Source organism: Telmatherina bonti (genome assembly GCF_933228915.1).
Source record: "Telmatherina bonti genome assembly, chromosome: 14".
NCBI lineage: Eukaryota > Metazoa > Chordata > Actinopteri > Atheriniformes > Telmatherinidae > Telmatherina > Telmatherina bonti.
The window spans coordinates 29,320,629-29,344,599 of NC_136612.1; the positions used below are offsets into that span (position 1 = coordinate 29,320,629).

General features: G+C 40.5%; 1 protein-coding gene across 1 annotated transcript; it reads right to left on the reverse strand.

The window, feature by feature from the left end:
* Positions 1-3,055: 3,055 nt before the first annotated feature.
* Positions 3,056-20,438, reverse strand: kcnj19a (potassium inwardly rectifying channel subfamily J member 19a; the record flags this gene model as incomplete). The annotated part of the gene is made up of 3 exons (XM_079253345.1): positions 3,056-3,720; positions 7,964-8,180; positions 19,773-20,438. The coding sequence occupies 3 exons, from the start codon at positions 20,436-20,438 to the stop codon at positions 3,056-3,058; spliced, it is 1,548 nt and encodes a 515-aa protein (XP_079109471.1).
* Between the last annotated feature and the right edge of the window lie 3,533 nt (positions 20,439-23,971).

Consider the following 23,971-nt stretch of genomic DNA (forward strand, 5'->3'; position numbering starts at 1 on the left):
GAATATTAATTTATCTACCGTAAGGTTTCTGAGGTGCACTGTGATGGACTGGTGACCTGTCCAGGGTGTACCATGCCTCTGGCCCAAAGATTACTGGGCTAGGCTGCAACGTTTCTGCAACACTTAATCAGACTAAACGGTTCAGAAAATGAATGAATGAATGAATAAACGTTTCAGAGGATTCTTAAACAAAGAGAATCGTCAGTGTTGTGGATTTTTTTCCTATATTACATTAGATTTCATGAACATTTAAGATTGTCTGCTGCAGTCACTACAGACTCATGGCCTGTAAGTTACAGGGGGGCGAATAAACAGGACTGATCTTTAACATTTATGATTTTGTCATTTTGTCATATTCCAGGAATTTGCTTTGTATGATAATGCAGGACATGTTAAACTACATATGTGTGCTATGTTGCTTTTTGTTGGCTCCAAATTAAATGTTGAACAAATAAAACTCTTCAACCTGAATGGGTTTGAGGGGTTTAAACTAATTTTATAGGGGGGGTGGGGGTGTCCCTGAGTATATCACTATTAAAAATGCATTATTCTTGTTTCATTCATGTCATTTTTTCTAATTTAGTCTCTCAAACCACTATAATAGTTTAAGAGTAAAACCTGCACAATGAGGGAGAACAATGAGCAAGACCAAGAGATTGACTGACTGCAGTGTGATTCTGCTGAGGTGTGAATATCAAACATTAAACCTCACTACTCCATGTAGCGATGTGATGAAACTCTGTCAGACTTTCATCTCCATCATCTTCAGTTTCATCATGAAGTGTCCCCATGTTTTTTTGATGGGGTGCACGGTCTTGTTGCCACTTTATTTCTGTTCATTTTTTGTGTAATTTCACAAACTACACACCGCAAGGCACAGGAAGGGTGCCAGTGTGTGTTTGTGGTGAGTGGGCAGTGTGTGCAAACACCAAATTCTCTGTTTGCAAGTAAATTGCAGGAGCGAAGTGTAGGAAGCAGTTTTAGGCTGTGTGTGAAAGGAGTGGGTGGTCGAAGCCGTGGATTGATGATGTCGGCGGGGGGTGTCTCAGTGTGCATGGGAAACAGAAGAAATCTTTTTTCTTTCATTGATTTTTTTCTGTGTTTGTGCAGCTGTGGTAGTAAAATTAAAGCTCGGGTCCCGTCAGACTTGAGAAACGCTGACCCTGATGCGCTCCTGAAGTTACATCTGCGCAGTGTGTTGCAGTTATTCCTGGATTTTATTTCGCCGTGCCTTCACCTTTTTTTGTTGTCCCAATCATACAGTTGGAAGATGTTATAACTCAGAAACAGGATTGTCTTCCATCCTGTAAATCTTTCACTGGTCTTTTACACAAGAGCTGATTTAATCTGAAAGTTAAATCAAATGAATGGAATTTACGAATAAGTGGAAACGATAGATGTGGTCATCGACTGTTTTTATTGGACAATGTGTGCTGCATTGGTTGGGTGTTTATTAGATGTGATGCCTCAATGACCACATTCCTCCTTTTTCAGGAACAATGGGCAGACCATCCTCAGGCTCTCCTGTCCAGTAAATCTTGTTCATGCTTCTCTTTCCAGCACTAGTGAATCTCATTATCCTCCTTATTTTGAACAAGAACTTTACTCACTGAGCAGCAGTTGTGGGTTTCATCCTGCAAAAAGAGTTGCTTGCAAACAGCCAGATTCTCCCAAACGAATTGATAAGTTTAAATTGATAAGTTTAAACTCCCAGCCGAGGAATCAGCACAGTAGTGTGAGCACTTTTCATTTTCTCCAGAGAACGAGACTCCCCGCCTCTCCAGAATATAGACATATTTTTCATCAATAAACTGAAACAAAGAAATGAACGAACAAATGAATAAAAACATAAAAACAATACAAAACATTGAAATATCACATGAATTTTTAAAATGAATTATTATGAGTATAATTTGAGGCATTATTTTTTAGTTCGAAGCTCTAATGGCAAAATGATCCCTTTCTCTGTAAAGTGAAGAATCCTTTAAAACAAAACTTCTGCATCCAGGTGGTGATCTGGATCCTCTACTAAATGTAATTACTTGTTCCTTATTCCATTTCCAAGACTTCCCATAAAATTTGGCCAAAATCAATCCATATAAATGTTTTTGAGAAACGTGCAAACAGAGTTACAAACAAACCAACTCAGATGAAAACATGACCATGCAGGTAAAACAAGAGGAAATATATTAAGAAAAATAAAATTACATAAATTAATGTGGTAATATGGAGGCAATTAAACAGAGAAAAATAAAAATATTGTAACTACTTTTAAAAATCATTTCCAAGTATATATAATTTTTGTAAACATATTTACAACAGAAAGTATATTTCTGCTTTTTTTTCCCCTCAAATAAAAAAAATGAAAAATTGAATAATGAAAATGTAATGAAAAACAGCAGGAAAAGTTTGGAATTTCTACACAAAAAGGAATTGTTTTTATTTCTAATACATTTATTTATATTTGTATTTATAGGTTTTTTGTGTTTTTACTAATTTATTTTTGTATTATCTTTTAGATTTATTCTTTATTTTGTGGCACTCCTGTAGCTTCATTAAAAGCTCAATAAAAAGTCCATGCAAAAAGGTTTCTCCTTGTCTGGTTTGTTCCCTCTCTATGATAAGAACTTTCAAAATGAGTTTTTATACTAAAATAAAATCTTGACGGTGGAACAAAAAGCAAAACACAACAGAAAGATTAAGAGCATTTATTATCATCTTGTATAATTTATATTTGATTAAAACTAAGATTGACTATGAAGTATAGTGTTGTTTAGGTTAAACAATAGTGAACACATGCACAAGTCTGGCAGAATCATACTTTTAGTTTTCTTGTGGCTTTGTGTGGAACAAAGTCTGCATGAATAACTCTGCTATAAAACAAAATCACAGTAATTCCAGTTTTTTTTCTCAAGAAAAAGAAATTTAAAAGATAAAATGTCAGTAAGCCACCTTTGTTTGTTGTGTTTGGTCTGTTTTTCCGCCTCCTAAGGTAAAGCAGATCTCTGCTTCTGTGTCCGTGTGAGTCTGCTTGTGTATCTGCCGTGGTCTGGTCTCAGCGGTCTGCATTCATCTTCCTTAGTTTTGCCGGCAGGTTGTCCTCCAGCCTCGCTCCAGCTGACAGAAGAGGGCTGTGCATTGGGACCGGAGCAGGAGCCAGCGAGGTCGGGGGGCTGCGTTGGTACAGGTCTCCAGTGGACTGGGTCATAGGCTCAAAGCCCACTTTGAGGGACTTGAGTTGCAGCCGATCCTGCGCCACTGGACTGCTTGAGGAGCTGAGGCGCTGCAGCTTCATGGGGAGGTCCCCCGTGCTGCAGGCCTTCTCAGAGTGCTGGGAGCTGAGCAGGAGCACCTTCCTCTGCAGGTCCTCTTTTCCAGATGAACTCATCCTCTGCAGCTTGCTCGGCAGTCGACCTGCAGTCCCTCCCTGATGGCCCCTTTCCTCTGAAGTGTTGATGCAATCCACAGAGAACACCCGGTCACGCCGGGCCCCGTGGCTCTCAGTCAGTGCGGGGGTGGGAGTGGACAGAGGGGAGGGCAGTGAATTCTTCTCCTCGTGCTCTTTGACACTATATGGTGGTGTTGGCACCTCGAATGTGCTGTGGAACTGCGAGTAGTCTACTCTGAAGAAGCCTTCCTCCAGAGACATCACTGGCAGAAAACGATGGCCCCATAACACCTCATCCTCGGTGTATGACGTCCGGGCCTGGCATGTCATACCTAGACGAGGATTACAGAGGAGTAAAAGTCGTTAAATACAATAAAAACAAAACAGTTATTAGCTGATTAGGAAGAAAATGAAAGGACAGCATGCTGCCTCATTAGCTTCTTCCTCTCTCTTTAGCTGTGAGGAGAGTTTCATGCTGCTGCACGCATCATTAGTTCATTTCTAGTCACAAACCAGAAATGTAAACACAGCTTTTTTTTTTCTTTTTTTTTTTTAAAGCATTTTCTGCTTCACTGACACAAACGCAAAGATTTTAAAAGCTATTATCACAACTTTGTCTTCCTTTCTTCAAATCAGACTAATGGACTGTAAAGGAATAACAAGGAAGATGAAAGAAAAGGAAATCATTTTGTGAAGTTGAGGAGAGAAGAAGTGAAATCTTTGCAGCCTGAAATTTGAAGTAAATTACCTGTGAAGTCGTGTGATCCTCACACTTTTTGCTGTTAGCGCAGGTGGACGTTAGCGGTGCTTAATAACACGTTAATTACCGGTGTAAATGATATTGCATCAGTGGATATAGCACCACTATTTGACAGCTAGATATAGGCTTCAAGGTCTTGTTCAAGATCAATAAGCTCTTAGTCCGTGTTTTTTCTGAACCAGTAGCTCTGCTTCACGATGAGCTTCTCTGCCAAACACAACTGTTTCCTGAAGAGTAGGAGTCTGATTGCATGCCTCTGAGGGGTATGTGCAGGATTATGTCATAGCTCCATGCTATTCCAAGCTCACTACTCATCTTCATCTACTGTGAACCTTCAACAGTCCTTCATCGACTCAAAGATCATTTTCTAAGCTGCCCGAAGGTTTGGCTTTAATTACAGTAGTGAATGCAAGATAATTTTCCTGCTTTTTCTGCTTCTCTTGGTTGCATTTCTGCTGACTGTGAGAGCATAAGACAACATTAATATTACTGAAGTAGGAGCTGGTGCAGTTAAAGCCTGCCAGGCATGCTAGTTTAGTTTCATGTTTCAGGCATCAACCACCTGATTCACTCACTGGTTCTTGAATAAAAATGAAAGCCCTCAGGACAACAAGCTAATAGAAGTCACTGAGAAAGAGGTCCGTGCAGACAAGTTTATGTGAAATGACTAACAGTTGCCTTCGCTGACTCAGAACTCAATGTCATGATTTGTGATTCCAGGTGAATGTGACCTCTGAAGAAGCTACGACTGAATGAAACCTGAGTCATATAGAAAGAAGTATCTGTTGTCTGCATATTAGTGAAACTAAAAGGGATCAATGTTGATGTTTTCTTATTTGGAATTAATAATTCAGAATAAAATAATTCTGAATAACAGTATTCTCCTGAGGGTTCACATGGAAATAATTCTGAAATAAGGTTTACATGAAAACATGTCTTTACTTAATTCTGTTTTAGATTCACATCCGCGGACGTGATGTACTGACATCTACCGGAAATACACAAAGTTTTCTTCCTGATTGTTGTTTTTTCAGTCGTAACATGGAAAACTACATATTATGTGCCAGTTTCGTCATTTTGATTATAACTTTGAAGTGCAGCTCGACACGAGCTTACTTTTTTTTTATTCAGCAGCTGAGAAGGAAGATAGTCTACCAAACACAGGAGGCAAAACAACGAGTAGAATATGTGTGTCATCGGGACGTCATTGGGACGGATTACGACCCCCGATGGAGTTTGTCCAGGGGTACAAATGGATGGCAACATTATCAAAAGAAAACCAGGAAAATGCACAAAAGAAGGCTTTATTTAGGACCCACTAGTCCTTAAAAAGCATCAAAACTCACAAACCAAAAGCCAAACCAAACCCAACAACACAAGTGTAAACCAAAACTGGCACCAACCCAGCTATAATCACAAAAATGTTCAAAACACCAAACAGTCAATCTCATTCACTGTCAGTGAATGAGTGGCAAGCTGTGGCACCAAGGCTCAACCAAACACAGCTGCCAGGAACGAAGGTCAGTAACAGCGTTTATTCTGATGCTCAGCAGAAGGTCCGGCCAATCAAGGGTAGGTGGGGTGTGTGGGCGACCTATCAGCATCCAGCACATCAATCTGAGGGCAGTGCCCGGAAGAAAACCAGGTGTATCAAATCCTCCCAGGTTAATCAGTTTAAAGCAGATTTAACTTTTATTTGGAAATAAAGAGCAATTTAAACTCTCATGTTAACTTGGCCAATGTGTCAGAGCATTCATTTATCTATTATCTTAACCGGATAGTCCAATGAAGGGTCGCGGGGAAGGTGGAGCTTATCCCAGCAGTCTTTGGGCGAAAGGCAGGGTACATCCTGGACAGGTCGCCAGTCTATCGCAGGATGTTTTAGAGCATAAAAGACTTAAGGACCTACTGGTATACAAAGATGTCTGCTCAAGCAGCTAAGGTGCATTGAACCCAGGATAGTATGAAAAATCCAGCTTAATTAGCAGAGGATTTCCAAAAGATTTCACAACTTCCTTTGGTTTGGTTGCATTCAAACTGCACTTAACTCAAAGAAAACCCGACCAACTGGACAACGTTACGTAGTTACAGCAACTGCTCGCTGGAGGGCCATTTCACTTGACTTTCTCTCACCAAAATTCAAGTAATTTATATCTGTCTGTATTTCCATGATAATGTTCAGTTCAGTTGTTGGAATAGAAATTCTCCCTGAAGATTGTTGTCAAAATCCCAGTAGATTAGCAGTTTCTGACATACTCAAGCCGATAACCAAATCCACATTTAAAGTCACTTAAATCTCCCTTTTTATCCTAATTCTTATGCTTGGTTTGAACTCCAGCCTGCATGACAAAATGAATTGCTGCCATGTGATTGGCTGGTTTATTTTTGCTGGGGGGTATGTTTACCAAGATAATGATCACTGCCGAACAGTGTTGTACATTAAGTATATTTGCATTGGCTCTGTCTGTTGGTTTTAGGACTAGATGTATTTGGTGTTAACATCTGGTAAGTCAGTCTGACATGAAGTGATTTTCTGATTTCAATGCGTCTTTCAAAGTTGGGACTGACAGGAGGATTGATTAAGTTGTCTTCTATCCTATCTATAAAGTTTTCTCTGTGTAGAAAACACACAACATGTCTCAAGACCTGAATGAAACAGAAAGCAGGGGATTGTAAGACTGTGTAGGAGAATTGCAGGGATTAACCTGACTAACCTCCCAGACCTGTGTCAAGTGAGAATCCTGAGCAAGACCAGTTCAGCCCCTTGGCTTGTGAGTTCCCGCTGCTTCAGTCAGAGCAGGTGGATCCTGCCAAAGTATTACGTTGTCCCTGCTTCCATCTTCTTTATTTTCTGTTTTCGTTTATCATTATCATTTTGATATTTATTATGTGGTGTGTGATAGTTGCATTGATTGGTTGTTTTACTGCTTGCAGCATGGTGAATTACCCCAGAGGGATAAGACAGACTCTCTGAACTTTGAAACTTTAAGTCTTATTGAGTGGTAATCTGTCAGGTGTGGCTGGAAACGAGTTGAGGAGATGGCTCTGTTAGCAGCAGCTGGTTGTGCAAGAATTATTGTGTATGTGTTGCGGTAAATGGGTATTGTGTTTGTGTTGGTAGTACAGGAAGTCCCCTCAAACTTCTGGCTGCACCCTGATAAATGGTATTACCAGTGGAGCACAGACTAGGCTGCCTGCCTGCCCCTCTGCCTCCCTGCTGATCCCTCCCTTCCTCCCTCCTGCTCTGAGCCTTTTCAGCTCTCTGCTCTCTCCTACAGCAGTGACAGTGTGTGAGTAATGGTGGATGGATGGACGGAGAGCTGAAAAGAAAAGAGGGAGATGGATTTATTTGTATTGGACTTTAGGGAAGAATCATTCTGTTAAATATGCAACAGGGAGAGCAGCGCCGCTGCTGAGGCATGGTTGCCGGTAGTTACCAGGCTGCGTACCAACCTGAGCTTGCAGGTGTCATCAGAAGACAGCAGAAGTTTGACTAAAACCTCAGCTAATTCATCACAGTGACACATGCATCCATGACTCCAGACTTTTATGCATAAAGCCGGCATAAACTGATTCTGCAGGAATGAAATAGACCTCATAATTCAGTAAGAAAATTACTCGACTTCTTCCAGCTCTGCTCAGAAACGCAAAACTAGAACTGATGGGAAAATTAGATCTCAGAGTCTGGACTGAAGTCTGTTTTCACAGCAAGGTTTCATGCATAAATGTTCATTATCAAATTTGAACTTGGAGTGAGAAAAAAAGAAAGGAAGCATGAGAATGGGGAGGGAAACAATAAGCGGAAGATTCCTCACCGGTGGTCTCCACGATGCCCTCGAGTATAACGACGATCTCAAACTGTTCGTTCATGAGAGAGCGCTGCGATAAGTCGAAAAAGGGGCTTTTGGGGTTAATTTCATGGCAAATGGTGAGCGGGGACACCAGGAAAAGCTGGTCTGCACCCGTCCCAAAACCGACATCCAGCTCACACTGGTCCAGAGGCAGGAACTCCCCCTCGGGGGTCTGACGAGACTGGAGGAAAAGAGGCAGAAAAAGGAGGAAAGAGACATGAAAGAGAGGCTTAGATTCATGTTGTTGCAATACATGGTAAGAGTTGCGTCTTCTGCTTTCATCTGATCCACGTCAATTCAGTCCTGAAGCAGTTCAAGTCTCCTCATAGTTAAAATCAATAAATACATGACAAGAAACGTGGAAGTGACGTTACTGACATCGTCGACACAAGTGCAAGCTGGAATCAGAATACATGAAAATATCTAAAAAGACAAATGTAGCAAAAGCAGCAGAGAAAATCATTTTAAGCTTCTTTTTTAAGAATGGACGCAGTTGGAGTGGTTGTTGCAGTCACTGCAGATACGAGACCTTCCGGGTTGCAATTTAAGCATGCAACGTTTAAATATATGTGATTAATCTGGTCTCAGACCATAGAGGGACTCCTAGATGTTTAAGTCCCCTACAGGAATATTTTGTTGTTTGAGCTGGAAAGTACTTATGATCCCTTACAGCCTTATCTTTAGCAGGCAGACTCGGGCTGGAAAATCAGGGAGTAATTCTGATGAGGAGCAAAGCTAAGAGCTGCTCAGGATGGGGCCAGAAGAGCGGATGTTTGACACCTAATGTAACTAAAAATGTTGCACTTTCAAAGTGGTTCAAGTAAACATTTTAAATATTTTCTGTTCATACAGAAAAACTGTGTCTGTGTTGCTATGTGTCGTTGCACGATGAGTTTCCCACCATCAAGTCGAGTCATCAGACTTTTTGGATATCTTACTGCTGGGAATTACTTCATGAGGGATCCAAAATGTTTGTGCTTTTTAAAGCTTTCTATTATATCTGATCCCTTGTAGTTGGTATTTTGAGATTAGAGCAGAAGTGTGAGATGTTTATAAATAAAAAAAAGAAGAAGAAATTATTTCGAAATGCTTGAGTTTCAAAACTGAAAAGTTATAGAAGATATTACAAAAAGCCTCCATGTTTTCCATCATTGTCCTGTTGGCTGTAGCTAAAGACTTTTAGTGCTCCATGTTGATGTCTTGCAGGACTTGCAGGCAGAACATACGAGACAATCGTGTTCGCCCACAGCGAGTTAACTGATGCAGAAACATTTAATTGTCCAGATGATGTAAGAGCCGAGCACCGAGTTCCTGGATGTCTTTTTGTTTTCTGTCACATCAATCTGTTCAACTTTGCATTTCTCATTTTCTCAGTTTGTCTTTTTTCTGAATACTATTTCTTATTAAATACCTGAAAAGAATATTAACAGCAAAAATCTCTTTTTCAGATAAAAGAAAAACTTGATTTTACCTCAAGTTTTCCAAAACCTGCTTATTTTTATACCTTTTTTTTCCCTTCTTTTTTTAATTCTTTAGTTTAATCTCTAACCAATACCTTGGGATGTTTCAAGCAATAGCCACCCACCTAGACACACACGCAGCTCCATTATCAGCTCCCACGCAGATAAACATACAGTCTCATCCCCTCGCTGAGGTTTTTGTTGACGATGAATCTTTGTTTTTCTTCTCTAAATCCCTGGAGCACAAAACTTTAAAATCACAATAAGAGCTGGAAACGGTGGCCTGAATTCAAACAGTATTGATGATATTGTGGGTGATTAGCTGAGCAGGCTAACAATTACAGTCCTAAATTTGAGGAAGTAAATCCACTTTTAATTCATTCCAGACATTCCTCTAAACTTATGCGAAAATCATAAGCTTGACTGCATGTTTTTTATACTCTAAACATTTGCTAAAAGTTGACCTAAATATGATTATACTTTACTATGAACAACAGTTTGAATCTAGAAATCATCTCCACTTGTCTGTGAGGCTGGAAAGTTGATTAAAATGTGTTTAAAGTGGATTTGCTGAGTCTGGTGGTGAATTAAATCATCCAAATCAACGAACAGAACAGTTGATTCTTATTGATTTTCTTTCTCTACATTATAATTGCTTCACTTATACCTTCACTCCTTGCTCCAGAGATACACTCCCTCTCAACAGTCATGCCCTACCAGTGAAAGACGCCTCATGTTACCACCACTCCGTAGGGCTAAATCACTAACCAGACTCTTTTCCTATGTTGTACCACAGTGGTGCAACAAGCTGCCACACTCTGTCTGATCTGCAGGGTCCTTTTCTACTTTTAAGAGACAGCTGAAGATGCAGATCTTCAAGGAGCACTTCCACACTTAATTTAACGCTTTGTGTCAGAGGAGTTGCAGAACTTGGCCCAGTTCTTTGCAACAAATATTATGGGATTTATTTTTTGTATTTTAACAAAGGGAACAGTGTCGGGAGGGGAAGGCAAACATGGCAACGCCTGCATCCAACTGGACTTGCAGCAGTCTGACTAGCACCTACCTACGATGTCTTCTACTGTTTGATTTTGTGCTTGTGCTGTTCTCATTCTCGTATGTAGGTCGCTTTGGATAAAAGTGTCTGCGAAAGGACTGTAGAATAGAATAGAATAATATCAATACATACGTTTTAAAATATCAACAACTACCAAAGTGTAGAAAATCTACCAAAGCTCAGAAATGTTTATTTTCTGTAAATCTTCATTTTAATCAGTAACTTAAATTACTGAAAAGTACACTCAAAAGAAGTCGGTAGCAACACAAAGACAAATAGAAAAGTTGACAGAAATAAATAGTAGGGAAGATTCGATGTCAAGAGACAAGTGAGGGTGTCAGGATTGGGTATAAAAGAGCACTTGACAATCTGTTTAATTAATCCTAAATTAATCCTTTGATTTGAATCAAGAGTAGAAGCATTTCTAACAGGAGGGCAACGATCAGGACTGAGGAACACTGATGTAGGGGTAAACATTGGAATTTTTAGTGTTAAAATGGCACACATCTTTCTGCACAACTGGCCTGTCTGCAGTTAGGATTGTTCTCCTTTTGTTGTCAGGATGTGACAGTACAACAGTTCAGCATCCTTTACAGTCACCGTGCAGTACATGGCGTAACTTTGTGCTGTCCATAGTGACAGATTTCAAGGTAGAGACGGTGGGTTCATGCTAACAAGCACCAGTCCCAGACTAAGCTAACTTCCCTTTTCTAAATGAAAAATTGTACTGATAATCATTATTCTGTGTTTTTACAAAGACAACCTGAGAGCAGGAAAAGTCTTTGATACTAATGCGTTCTACATAGGCTACTGTAGTTGTAAGAAACAAGTGTGTTGACACAGGATCAGAGTTTTGCATTTTGAGCCCTGAACTGAGCTCAATACCGGCCTTGAAAGTTGCAAGATCTCTGCCTGCTTTTTTTTTTTTTTTTTTTTTATTGTCCAGGGTCCATAATCTTGGATCAAGGAGCTTGATCTGCCAAATAAACCTTCCGCTTGAATGTACAAAAATGCCTGATTTAGCAGGTTGCTAATTTCCATCTGTGGTCCCCAAAAGAAAATGCATGATATCAACAACAGTAATGCAGTACTGTTTAACTATGACTTAACACAGAAGTAGTTTGGTGATTGGATTCTGTTTCAGTTTTATTGTTTGGTCTGTATTCCTTCAGTCTCTGGATGTTTCTGGGAAACATTTTGTTTCCTGGACTGGAGTGTTGCTTCTTCCAGCAGTTGCTATTCATTTATCATTGTGTTATTTATACCTGCTTGTCTGACAATAAGACTTTACAAGGTTTGGGACAAAGGTTGCACTAATGGCACATCTGCCCACTCACATCATATTGTTTGGATCCGTTATCAGTCTGCCAAAAACAACAAATTACAGCTAGATCTTAATAACACCAGTAAAGTTTTATACTGATGCAACACTGTTGACAAGAGAAACATAAAGCATCTGTTAAAGTGGAGGTTTGTTCAAGTTGCTGCTGCACAGACACACACACACACACACACACACACACACACACACACACACACAGCAGGTGTGATTTTGTGGTGTGAAACTACTGTTTATATCTTTGAATCCTCTTTTTCTACCTCAATCCTTAAGTTTCTTCTGCACTTCATCTTGGACTCGGTCCAGTTTAATCCCAAGCCGATGGCGGTGTTACCGTGAGGTTTAACCCTCTGGGACAGAAATGAGGTGCGAGCAGTGTTTTCTGGCTTTGCATTGCCTTCTTTCTCCTGTGCATTTCAATGAGAAGCTCCTCTGGATTCAAGTTGGAGGAGGGTCGTCGCCTCGCATGGGGAACTGTTCATATGTTGGGCACTCAATACTGTTTAGCATCATTCCCACATGAGGGTTATCTTGCACTAGCTTAGGGAAATTCTACATTTCACTTTCTCTCTTTGTCGCTTAGGATTAAGAAGATGGATGACTGTCTGCAAATGCTGACAGGCAAAGCTCCTCGTACATTCCCATGGCCATTGTACCAGTCTCCCCGCTGCACAGAGCTTGTTTGCGTTGTCTTTTTTCACTGTAAATTTGACACGCTGTCCCAATAAATGAACAGGTTTTTCTTGAGGAGTTCTGACATCTGAGGGCAAGGACTCTTCATCCAGTTCAACCATGTTTCCCAGGAAATTCTTTGGAGGACAAAGCAGAAATTTCCCCCCTCACATCTGATTGTTGCTGACCTTCAGAATCAGCTTTAATATTCTCATTTCTTCACACTCTAAAATGGAGAAATTTAGTGGTTTAAAGTGTGAACATTCATACAAGTTATAGATAAAATTGATTGCACTCTAAGTGTCCTGATCTTGCTATTTATTTCCAGTCCTGTCTGCCAGACCGCCATCAATCAGTATTCTCAGTAGAAACAAGAGTGGAGGAGTTTGTCTGCAGTCCAATCAACTGACAAGCCAGTCGAATCCCACTGACTTTCACCTGCTGGACGTCATCAGCCTGATCAGTACATTTAATAAGAAGAAACCTCTCAAACATTTCACCTCATGCTTTCAAGACAAAGTGAAGTTAAATGGTGAGTTAAATGCTGTAAAGCAGACCACCTGGCATCAGCCTGATCTCACACATGCATTAAATAAGCAAAATGCTTTCACAATGAATCACATGCTAAAGTAACACACCAGCACCACAGAAGCTGTGCAGCTTTGTCTTGCTGGGAGCTTCATCCCAATGAACTCCCCCAATGTAATAGTTCTACGTAAAGCACTTTGGGTGCCTTAATAAGAGCTACATAAATGTATTATGATTAATATGATTATGATTATGATTATTATTATTATGATTATGATGATTATTATTATTATTATTATTATTATTATTATTATTATTATTATTATTATTATATTCTTATTGTTTTAGTAGTAGTATTATTGCTCTGTAATATTTAGTAAAATCAATACTGTTTGAATTCTGCTATTGGACTGTACTGTAATAATTAGTACATGATAATTATTATATAAAAATGTATAATTATTATATAAAAAATTATTATATTGTTTATTATTTATTTATTTTATTATTTATTACATTATTTGATAATGAAATTAATTTGAAAAATAATTTTAGAAAATAAAAAAAATCTGAACACCTCTATCAGCACTCATCACACAAAAGTACCCACAGCAATATTTGTAAAGTATAATGAACAAACTGTAAAAGATCACAAAAAACATAAACAGAAGTCAGCATGGGTCAGACTGGCGAGATAATAGTTTGCCATGTCATTTTTAGCAAGATGTCTTTGCTCCCAAATAATTTTTCCACTTTCTCTGTTGTGTTTTTTTGTAAACCAGGCCCCACAGTTTCAGCTGTATTCCAGACAAGGCTGCATCCTTAAACACGCTTGTTTTCAGTCATTTGGACTTTAAGAATGGAAGACAATAAATTTCCAGATGTACGTGTGTGAGATATGACAGAAGATCAGGTGGAAGCAGAGAAAAGCAGCATCTAATGTAAAAATATAACAACGTCTGAGTCTACTGGAGGACAAACTGGTAAAGTTGAGCATCCATCATATAAATTTCACTGTTACAATAAAATATTTGTTCAAAATCATCAGTGGTATTTCTGTACATATGAGACAGTGTGATTATTCCCTGAACCTAACCAAGAGAATGTGGTGTGTAAACTTAATGTTTTAGAGCCTGAACCTAACCAGACTGAGAATAAACAGACTAATTATTCATCTCACACTGCAAATATGAGCTGCATGTTGTGAACTTGCATCTCTTCACCAACTCCAAAAGCCAAGTAAACCAACTTGTAGCAGCAAATATAGTTTAGAAAAGTGAACAATAAACTTAATTACAGCTTAGAAACACTAGCTGCTTTGTTGCAGCTCTTTAGTTTAGCTCATAATCAGACAGACCTGCTGTTCGATCAGCTTGAAGCTTGAAGAGGCTCTGAGCCACCGGTGAATCAAAAAGGCTGGCGGTTTGCCGTGTTCTCCACTCCAGGGAGAGTGTGACTGAAGATAGGTGTGGTTTTTTTTTTGTTTGTTTGGGTGTGAAAATGTCCACTGAGACTGAACAGAAGGCCACAAAGAAAAGAGGAGTTTCAGGTTTAAATTGGGCCTTGCTGTTGTACCAACAGGAACATTAATGGGACATCTGTTCACACACATAATTGAATCTTGAGCCAAAAGATAAACATGGTTCATCCCCGTTTTATTTGTCTAATTATTGTCCACACTTTAACTCGCAAAGCAGCCAGAAACTCCAAATATCCATCAGAAGTTTAGAGAAAGTTATCCCACTTAATTCAACTGAGTATTGTGCTGATTAAACAACTAAACTGTGTGTTACACACTTTAACTTCTCTTTGTAAAAAGTGGATTACTTCATAATTTTGTGTTGCAAAAACATAAAAGGAGCACAACACAGAGCCACACTCGCCTCCTGTTTTATGATGTCTTGAAATTGTTTATTGGTCAGATTTAGGCATGCAGTGATGTGTAAAACTGCAGAGGCTTGCACCACTCCAAATTTACAGATTAGACTATAATGTCTGCTGCTTGTCCATCTCTGGGTGTTTATTACCTATTTTTACTTCACAAAAACATTTTAATCCCCGCTGAGGGAATAAGCGGCAGAGATAGTATCATGTTGTGGTTGGAAAAATGATGTACTGGAGCATCTTTACTGAGAAATAATCAAGTTATATTTTAGTATTTTTGCATTTGAAGCTCAACTCTAAATGCTCATGCACACCTTCGGTGTTTCAGGTGTGTAGGAGGAAATATCCACAAGAGAGAGAGGATTGAACTCCCTCACACAACCCTGTTTTACTTTTAAAAATGCGTTATAGGAAACACAGCCCTTCAGTCCTTTCACCATCACACGGTAAACAGTTTAATGCAAATCAAATAACAGGGTTTGGATGGTTTAGAGAGAACTCTTAGCTAGAAGACCAAGGGTCGTGTATAATTTCACATGCTTGTTTGTTTTTTAATGTGCACACCTGCGACAAACAGCCTGTGAGGAATTATTCAGGTTCAGAATACAAAAAAAGAGAGATAGAGAGAACAGGGTTTTCTGGCTCTCAGCTCACTTATCAATGATTGCAGAGCATCAAGTTCTCTCTCCAGCCCTCATGGTCATCTGATATGGGAAAAAAAAGGAAATCAATTCTAGTTTTAGTGGCTCTGTAGCCATCTGTGGAATCCTCCGTGGAGATGTGAATGGAAAGTATTGGAAAGAAAAAAAAAATCTGTAAGTCATGTTATTTCCCCTCTCCCACCCCCCTTCTCAGTACTTTCCATCACTTTCTATCTATTTCTTCCACATCCTTTATCCTCAGAGGAAAAAACCAGAGTCATAATTTTTCTGCAAGGATGTTCCACCAGGATGCCCTCCGAGGCCGTCACGGATGCCCAGCGCAGCTACATGTCAGCTGCTTATGGTGAGCTTTGGATGACAGCTCCCATTGGGCTGTGTCACCATGCTTTCTGCATCCTGTCATCAAGCAATCATCCGCTACGGCACGGCAAGGCTCAGATGCGTCAAACACAGCGGTGCAAACAAGTGGTTGCAACTTTTCACTCAACGTTTATCTCTATAATCCTTTAATCTCATTTCCCCCCTTTTTTTTAAAAAACCTTATTAGTTAGTTAAACATGCTAGAAAATAATCAAAATGATCGTTTCTTTTTTTTTTTCTTTCTTTTTTTTTTTTTTGTCTTGTTCAGCATTTAAGCAGCAGAATGATGGTCTGGATGCCGTTTTCTGCTGAGCAAATTTACTTTGCCAAGGGGAGCATGACTGGTCCGATGATCCCCTTGATTTTCTGGAGTTTTATTTTATTTCTTTATTTATTTTGTATGATTGTAATACAGAGTTTCTACTGCTGGACCAGACCAGTTTTGTTTCTACAGATTTACAACCACACATAAAGAAGAAACTTCTTAAATGTTCACATTTCTTACATTGTTCTTGCTACTAAGTCCATGTGCAGAACGTCTCCTCCATCGGAGGAGCAGATGGCAGCCCCGCTCTGCAGCATATGTTAGCAGTTTGAACTAAAACCCGGCCAAGCTGCATTCTCCGCTTTCCTGGGTATCACCGACGAGAAAGGGAAAACCAAAACTCTGCATGCAGGCGTGGGCAGATGGCCACAGGCCCACTTCAAACCAAAGGTCAGTGAGTCTGTGGATTGCAGTCAGAGTGGTGAAAGGCTGGTGCTTTTATCCTCCACAACAGAGCTCTTCTGTCTGCGTTATACACACATTACAAGTGAGCTGTGGTGGTTTTTTTAGCTGACGTACAGAATAATGACAGGCTAGTCACCGCATAAAGAGCGCCGTCTGCCTTCTTCCCTCCATCACAATAACAAGTCTGCACAAAACCAAACAAAGATGGTTGCTTATGCTAACTGTTGCTTGTTTGGAGGTAATGGAGACTAAAAACAGGCTTCCCTCAAGTTTTTCCTGCTTCTTATGCAAAAAGGGTAAAACTAGTGACTGTTCAAGATTTTATAGCGACTTTGCAACTTTTAGTGTTGATACTAATGGCATCATCAAGTCTTTTTGTTCTTGTATGTTTAGATGATAAGACAAGCAGCTGCGCAGGTTAAACCTGCAATGTCACTGCACTCAGTCTTCACTCAGCAGTTAAACACTGGAAACAGCAGCAACACCTTGATTATTATCATTATTGGTTCATGAAATGTTGTTTTAGCTCCAAATATCTAAACTTTTACTTTGTTAATCATAAAACATGATGAAAAGTGGGATTAAATTGGGGTGTTATTGGCCAGTAAAAAGCACAATGACGTCCACCTAATGAAGCTGATCCTTTTCTATTTAATACCCCCACTAAATGAACTTTAGCTTCACTGTTGTTTTGTATGTTTTACAGAAATGAGAGCGTTTGGATGGATTTCCAGCTGGAGAACCAGGATAAGGAAAGATGCAACTCATCAACTAAATGCCAGAAAACCCGCAGATGCAAAGAAGTCAGTTCTGTGTTGAGAAAATAATGCAGTTTGAATGTGAATGAGCAACACAAATATTGTTTTTACCATAAATTGATCACAATTTAGTTCTTTATTTCCATGCAGGTTTCAGGCTGACACTGAGCTGAGCTGATTGTGTAAACGATGCGCTCAACAAGAGGAGCCGTGAGTCACAGAGACTTAGATGTTTAAACTGAATCAGTCCTCCACAAACAGCTAAATCTTTTTACTCATATCTGCATGTGTGAAGAAGAAAAGGAGCAACAGCTGTGGCTGCTGACAGTTCAGCTTTAACTCAAACGGCTGATATTTTGGAGATTACAAATATTTTCATAATTTGAATTGTTTAGGTTGTTGTTAAAGCTCACGAGGCGCTCTTCATTCTGTTTTTGGAGATCCAACCTATTACTTAGACCCTGTATTTGTTGCTTACGGTGTTCCTATTGACATCCAGTAATATCTGAGTATTTTTGATGTGGCGTGACTGAATGAGGGCTACAGCTCAACAGCACCTCCAACATCTCCCCACGGAGACTGCACTGCAAGAATCCACATTTATAGTTTCTTTTTATCAAGGCATTGCATGTGAAATGTAATATTGAAAGGGTTTTTACATCCTTGGCAGGGTCTTTGTCTCTGCACTGACTCACCTGATTGCGTTTCTATGCTTTTTCTATGTTTTTTTTCCCCCCTTCTATGCAGCAGAGCTGCTGACAATCTCTGAAGCGAAAGAACAAGGTTAGAGTACAAAGCCCTGGAGCAAAAATAAAAAGATACTAAGGAGGACACAGTGGATGCCGTGTTCGTTTCCCACGATGACTAAGAGCACAGATCTGATGTGGAGCTGTAAAACGGGGGTTAGATTCTATGCTGTTTGTATGTCTTTCATTTCTGAATGAAAAGGTGAAACAAATCTGGATCCAAGACAAAAAGAAATCGTAGACAAGCTTCAGTTTTCTCACTCAGATCTCCTTTACAGTGCAGATGTAACACTTTTCACGTTTCACAGGGACACGGACAGCTGGAGTCACACAGGAGAAATGGAAGTTGTGCGACTGTGCTGGACGCCTATGAAACTGTTCACCTCCTCTGTGCGTGGAAGCTTGGTCCTCCCCGCCGCCCTCCCTGCCTGCACGCACCATTAGGCTGACCAGCGCTCTGCTGGATGTGGCTGTGTGGAGGAGAACATGGACATAAACAAGCTCCAAGCACCTCACTAATGCTGTTTGTCTTCTTTATCGCCCATTTTGCTCACTGAACATGGATGTGGCTGAGAGGAGCTCTATTATAGTAATTAAAAGAGGAGTCAATGGACCTTGCTGCTGTTGGTGGTAATTTTCTGCATTGCTGCTTGTTTTCAGAGTGAGAGGTTCATTAGTTGCATTTGCTGCTAAAAATCTGCAAAACTCTTCTTTAATAGTGAGGAATGAAACCCGAAGCTGCTTTGGGGGGGTCCGTTTAGCTGCATGGTTTAGACCCCAGAGTAAAAAAAAATTTAAAAAAGCATGAAACATGTATAAAAGGGAAAAAGAAGGGAGAACATGTTGCGGCTTCTAGACCCTCACATTCTCCCAGCAGTGCCTTTTTACCCTCTCAGCACTGGTTCACTGAGCTCAACTTTCTTGCTAAAGCTTTGCCTCTCTCTGTCACATCCACTTACTGATACAACCCTATCTGTCACCAGCTGAGGAGGAGCTGACGCCGGACACAGACTCCATCATCCACGCTGCAGCGCTCCCAACAAAGAGCCAGTGCAGGCTTTGCTCTCTTATCTCAGTGCTTTGAGGTGTTCCTACCTGGCTGCCACTCAGCCTCGCCATCCTGCAGCTGGTGGGGGGGATTATGGTAATGCCACCTTAAGCCTGCTTTGTTAAACAAGGCGGATATGTGTAGCAGGACCTGCTTACCATAAAACATGGATAAAAAAATGTTCATTTTAACCTTCCATGTGCAGTTTGCAGCTGTTTCTCTTGCCTCCACATGAGAAAGTGAGGAGAATAAAACTGTCAAGAAAGCAGCCATGCTGCAAAAAGAAGAAAAAGCTTCTTTTTTTTATGCAAGCTGCTGTGATTTGCATAAACTGTGTTCCATACAGTCACCAAGTGAAATGGTGATGCACTGCAGCCACAATTCAGCAGTAAGTGAAACTTGTTTGCAGTCAGTGGATCTGTTTAATTGCGTTGATTTATTGGTGAAACGCGCAACTGTGCGCAAACTGTGCGCTCCTACACTGCAGGGCTTCACTCACGAAGCTGATATCACATCTCCCGTGTCTTACCTTTATGAGCTTGCACCTGATCTGTGCGGACACCATGTGGCTGTTCCGCAGGTTGCCCACGCGGAACATGAGGCACAGTTTGCCGTCTCGCTGTGAAATCACTGCGTCCTGGCTGAACATGAGCGTCTCTGCGCGTTTCTTAGGTTGGGACATTTTTATGAACATGCAGCCGATGAGGAACGCGTCCACAATGGAGCCCAGCAGCGACTGGAACAAGAAGAGGATGATGCCCTCAGGGCACTTCTCTGTGATGTACCGGTAGCCGTAACCGATCGTGGCTTCAGTCTCAATGAAAAACAGGAAAGCTGAGGGAAAGTTGTAAACATTGGCCACGCAGGGGGTGTAGGACGAGTCGTGGCCGTGATTTAGATCTCCCCTGATGTAAGCAATGATCCACCACATGGATGCCATGACCAGCCATGCGATGGTGTAAGTTAGGATGAAGATGAGCAGGTTCCACCGCCACTTGAGGTCCACCAAAGTGGTGAACAGGTCAGAGAGGTACCTGCTGGTCTCCCCGCCGAGGTTTCCGTGCTGCACATTGCAGCGGCCGTTCTTCTCCACGAAGCGTTGCCGCTTCTTTTTGACCGGAGCTGAAAAAGTGGTGGCTCGGTTTGTGTTCACCACCTGGTAGTCCTCTCCAAATTTCCTACGAAGTGCCGCCATTTCAGCTCAGCTGGAGTAAAATGGAACAGTACTTGCAGTTTAATCCATGTTGTGTTTGTTGTAGCCTCCAAAAAGAGCGGTTACCTGCAGTGCGTAAAATGCGCCATGGTCACTTCAGCGCGCACAGACAATCCTGAGAGTTGTTCCAAAAATAAATTTTAAAAAAAGATGTGCTTCTGTGCTTTTGCCCCCTTTATTTTAAAGATCTCCACTTGTTCCCCCAGTCTTTTTTTTTTCTTTTTTCACATGACAGCAGAGGGTCCGTGGCTGTAACCGTGCGCTCTGCTCAGCCTCCAGCCGGCGGAGCGGAAAGCAGTACGAGGAGCTGTCTACCATTCACAGCTTCTGGTGGGATGTTAAAGATAAAGAGGGTGTGCGAGAGTGATGGGGAGAGAGGGAGGGAAGGGGGCAGGGAGAGAGGAGGAGAGAGGTGGGTAATTTGACTTTTTGTTTGTGTGCAGTTCAGCTGGGTAATTAGATAAGCGTGGGGGTTTAATTCTGTGTTCATCAGCAAGCTGATTGATTAATTCATTAATTATCTTCCAGACTCGCCATTGTCTTCACATTTTAATTGATCCTCCAGTTAAACAGCTTTCAGATTAACACATATACAAAGTGATGATGTTGGAAGATTTTTGCTCTTGCAAATGAAACTCTGCCATCTACTGGATGAACGATCCATGTGCAGGCCTGATATGTGGGATGGGACAGGATGGTTCTCGTTCACTGCAGGGCATCTTTGTGCTTCTGTTGCTTTTATGAAGAAATTTTCATTGGTAATATACAACAAGAAAAAACTCACAATAGCTTGTTTCAATGTTGATATGAAGAAAAAATCTCATTTTCTGAACTGCTGACTTGATGAAATTTACATTCCTCATCCTCATCCTGAACCTGTCTTTCCTTATATCAGTCGTTTTGCTCTTTCTTCTTAAGGCCTTGCATAGATTTAGACGTTGACTGTCTTGTGGAGAATTTCCAGGACACTTTTCTCCTAAAGACTGATTGTAAAAGGGATGAGTCACCCTTGGATCTGATTTGCCCTCATTTTAGTCAGACTGCACATGAAACTCAGCACTGCATGAAGGCTCTGTTAACAAGTGTTTAATCATGCTTTCAATCAGACCGGAAGCACGAAAACATCCTCAACTTCTCTCGTTTCACAACCCGTCCTACTCTCAAATGTGTTTTCCTTCAGTTTTTCAGTTTGTGATGAGATGCAGAAGTGTCCCTGATCTGAAGGGGCAACATCCAAAATCAGATCATGACATCATTTATTGATTAAAAAAAAAAAATGCTCTTAAGATGCTCTTTTAAGCTTCTAAATAATAAATGATATCACCATCTGATTTTGGATCAGAGTTCATGTAATAGCTGCCCTGATCAGAGAATCACTGCCAACCTGGTCGGCTACTCTGACTTGATCTTTGACTAATAAAAATCATTTAGGTTTGTCTCCTGGTCAAACTGGTGTAAATCTGAGAATGCAGCCCAAAACTAACAAGTTTGTTTTTGCCAAGTTTAACTATAAATTATTCTGAGGTGTTTAAGATCAGGACAAACAGACATGTATGAACAGAAACCAGAAAACATGACTCTCTTTTGCACAACTGATACCGGCATGGAGCTTAAGAAGATCTCAGATATGAAGATAATGCAATAATCCTGCAAGAAATCTGACCTTCATCGTTCCTCTTTTACATTTTTTCTCAGCCTGGTTTAGTTTATCTGATGAGCTTTTATTGTAGTGCTGTCTGGTTATTGTTAAATAAATGTTAAAGTACCATAAACACCGGTCCTCTTACATAAGATCATCATGAATAAATGTTGGATTTTACGCTGTCAGACTGTCAATTGTTCTAACATCAGTGTGTTAAGAGTTTTTATTCTATCTATATATTAAGATATATTAATGGATCAATACTTTCAGGAACTGGATGTGAGCTTCCAGCCTCTCTAGTCCTGTCCGCATAATATTTTTTGTCTTTTACTCTGTTTTTTTTCCTTTCCAAGTCATTTAAGTCATTGAACAGAATAAACATCCCTGCAGTATCGTCAGGTTACATATGAAAGAAAAGGAAGAGAAAACTAAAAGCTTTGCTAGTTGTAAAATGTGTGAGATCATCGGCTGTCCTTGGAACACATTTTTCCAGGTTAAATGAAAATCTTTCATGTGATGACAGCCAATTCGTCCTGACATGCACATCTCAGATGCTAGAAACTGAAACCTGATAGTTGTAGCATCGCTGCAGCGACTGATAAACTTAGATCCCACAGTAGAATAACACTGGAAATGTAGTTTTCTCATCTAACATTTAAACAGAAAGGCAAAAATTGACAGATCTGTGCTGTAGATAATCAAACGTTGAGAAAGTTAACAGTTAATGTGTTTTAACTTTTCATTATGAGAACACATTCAGATGGATTTCAGAGAAGAAAGGAGAGCAACACTGATGTTAGCGTTGTTAAAAGGAGCTGCTGATGATGGTGGACCACAGGTTCATAAGTTTAAAGCACAGCAACTCTACTCCATATGGTAACGTTATAAGTGCTGCTCTGGCTGGGTCTGGTATTGATATTGTGATTGAGATCTACTTTGTTGCATATTTAAGAACCATCATTACCCTACACATAAACCCCCGCAACGGCTTTTTCTAATAACTGATCAGGGACTTGTATCTCAACAGAGGGAGCTCATATACTGCTGTGATCCCCCTGAGAATCGAGGATTAGAGTGTAGGCAGCCAGGATCGCCATCTGTTATATGTATAGGCATCAGGCTTTCCCAGACAGAAGGATCCAAATCGGCACAACACAGGAGCTCGCCAAACATTGTGGCTCTCAGCTGCGGCGTTTTCCAGGCATGAAGGAATATCAGCATTCATTTACAGATTATGTGTGCTGTTTGTGAGGTTGGGATGGTTGCAGGGTAGGAGAGCACAAAGACATGCTGCACACAATGAATTATTAATGAGAAGTTAGAGTTGATAACCATCTGTGTCATATAAAACACAAACTGCCTCAGACGGACTGTTTACCCAGCTTACTTGTCACTGTGATATGTGTGCAGACGCTCTCGTGTGTCCCCCGGCCGACATTCACTGAGGAATCAGTGGCGCACAATGTGATAGGAGCTCACGCAGGAATCCTAATGTCCTTATAATGTTACCTTATAATGTCCCAAACACTCGGCTGATGGAAAGTGGAGCCATACATTGATGTTTCCTACCATCATCCAACATTAAAGATTCAGAGCTTGACACTGAAAAAACACCGTGCAGGATATTCTCTATTTGTCTCTGGTGGTACGGGTCACTGTGGATGTATTTGCTCTCTTTAAAAGGCTTTTTCATCCCCTTGTCTGCTGCTGGAGTCTGGGTAACTAAGCATGGGATAAAGACTGGGAACAGGAAAAACAACTTCCCTGATTGGGCCCAGAAGAAACTAAATCCATTAGCACATATTTCAGAGCCCTATCAACATCTTATTTGTGATAAACAATGAAAAAAAATATACATACTAAAAGAATTTCA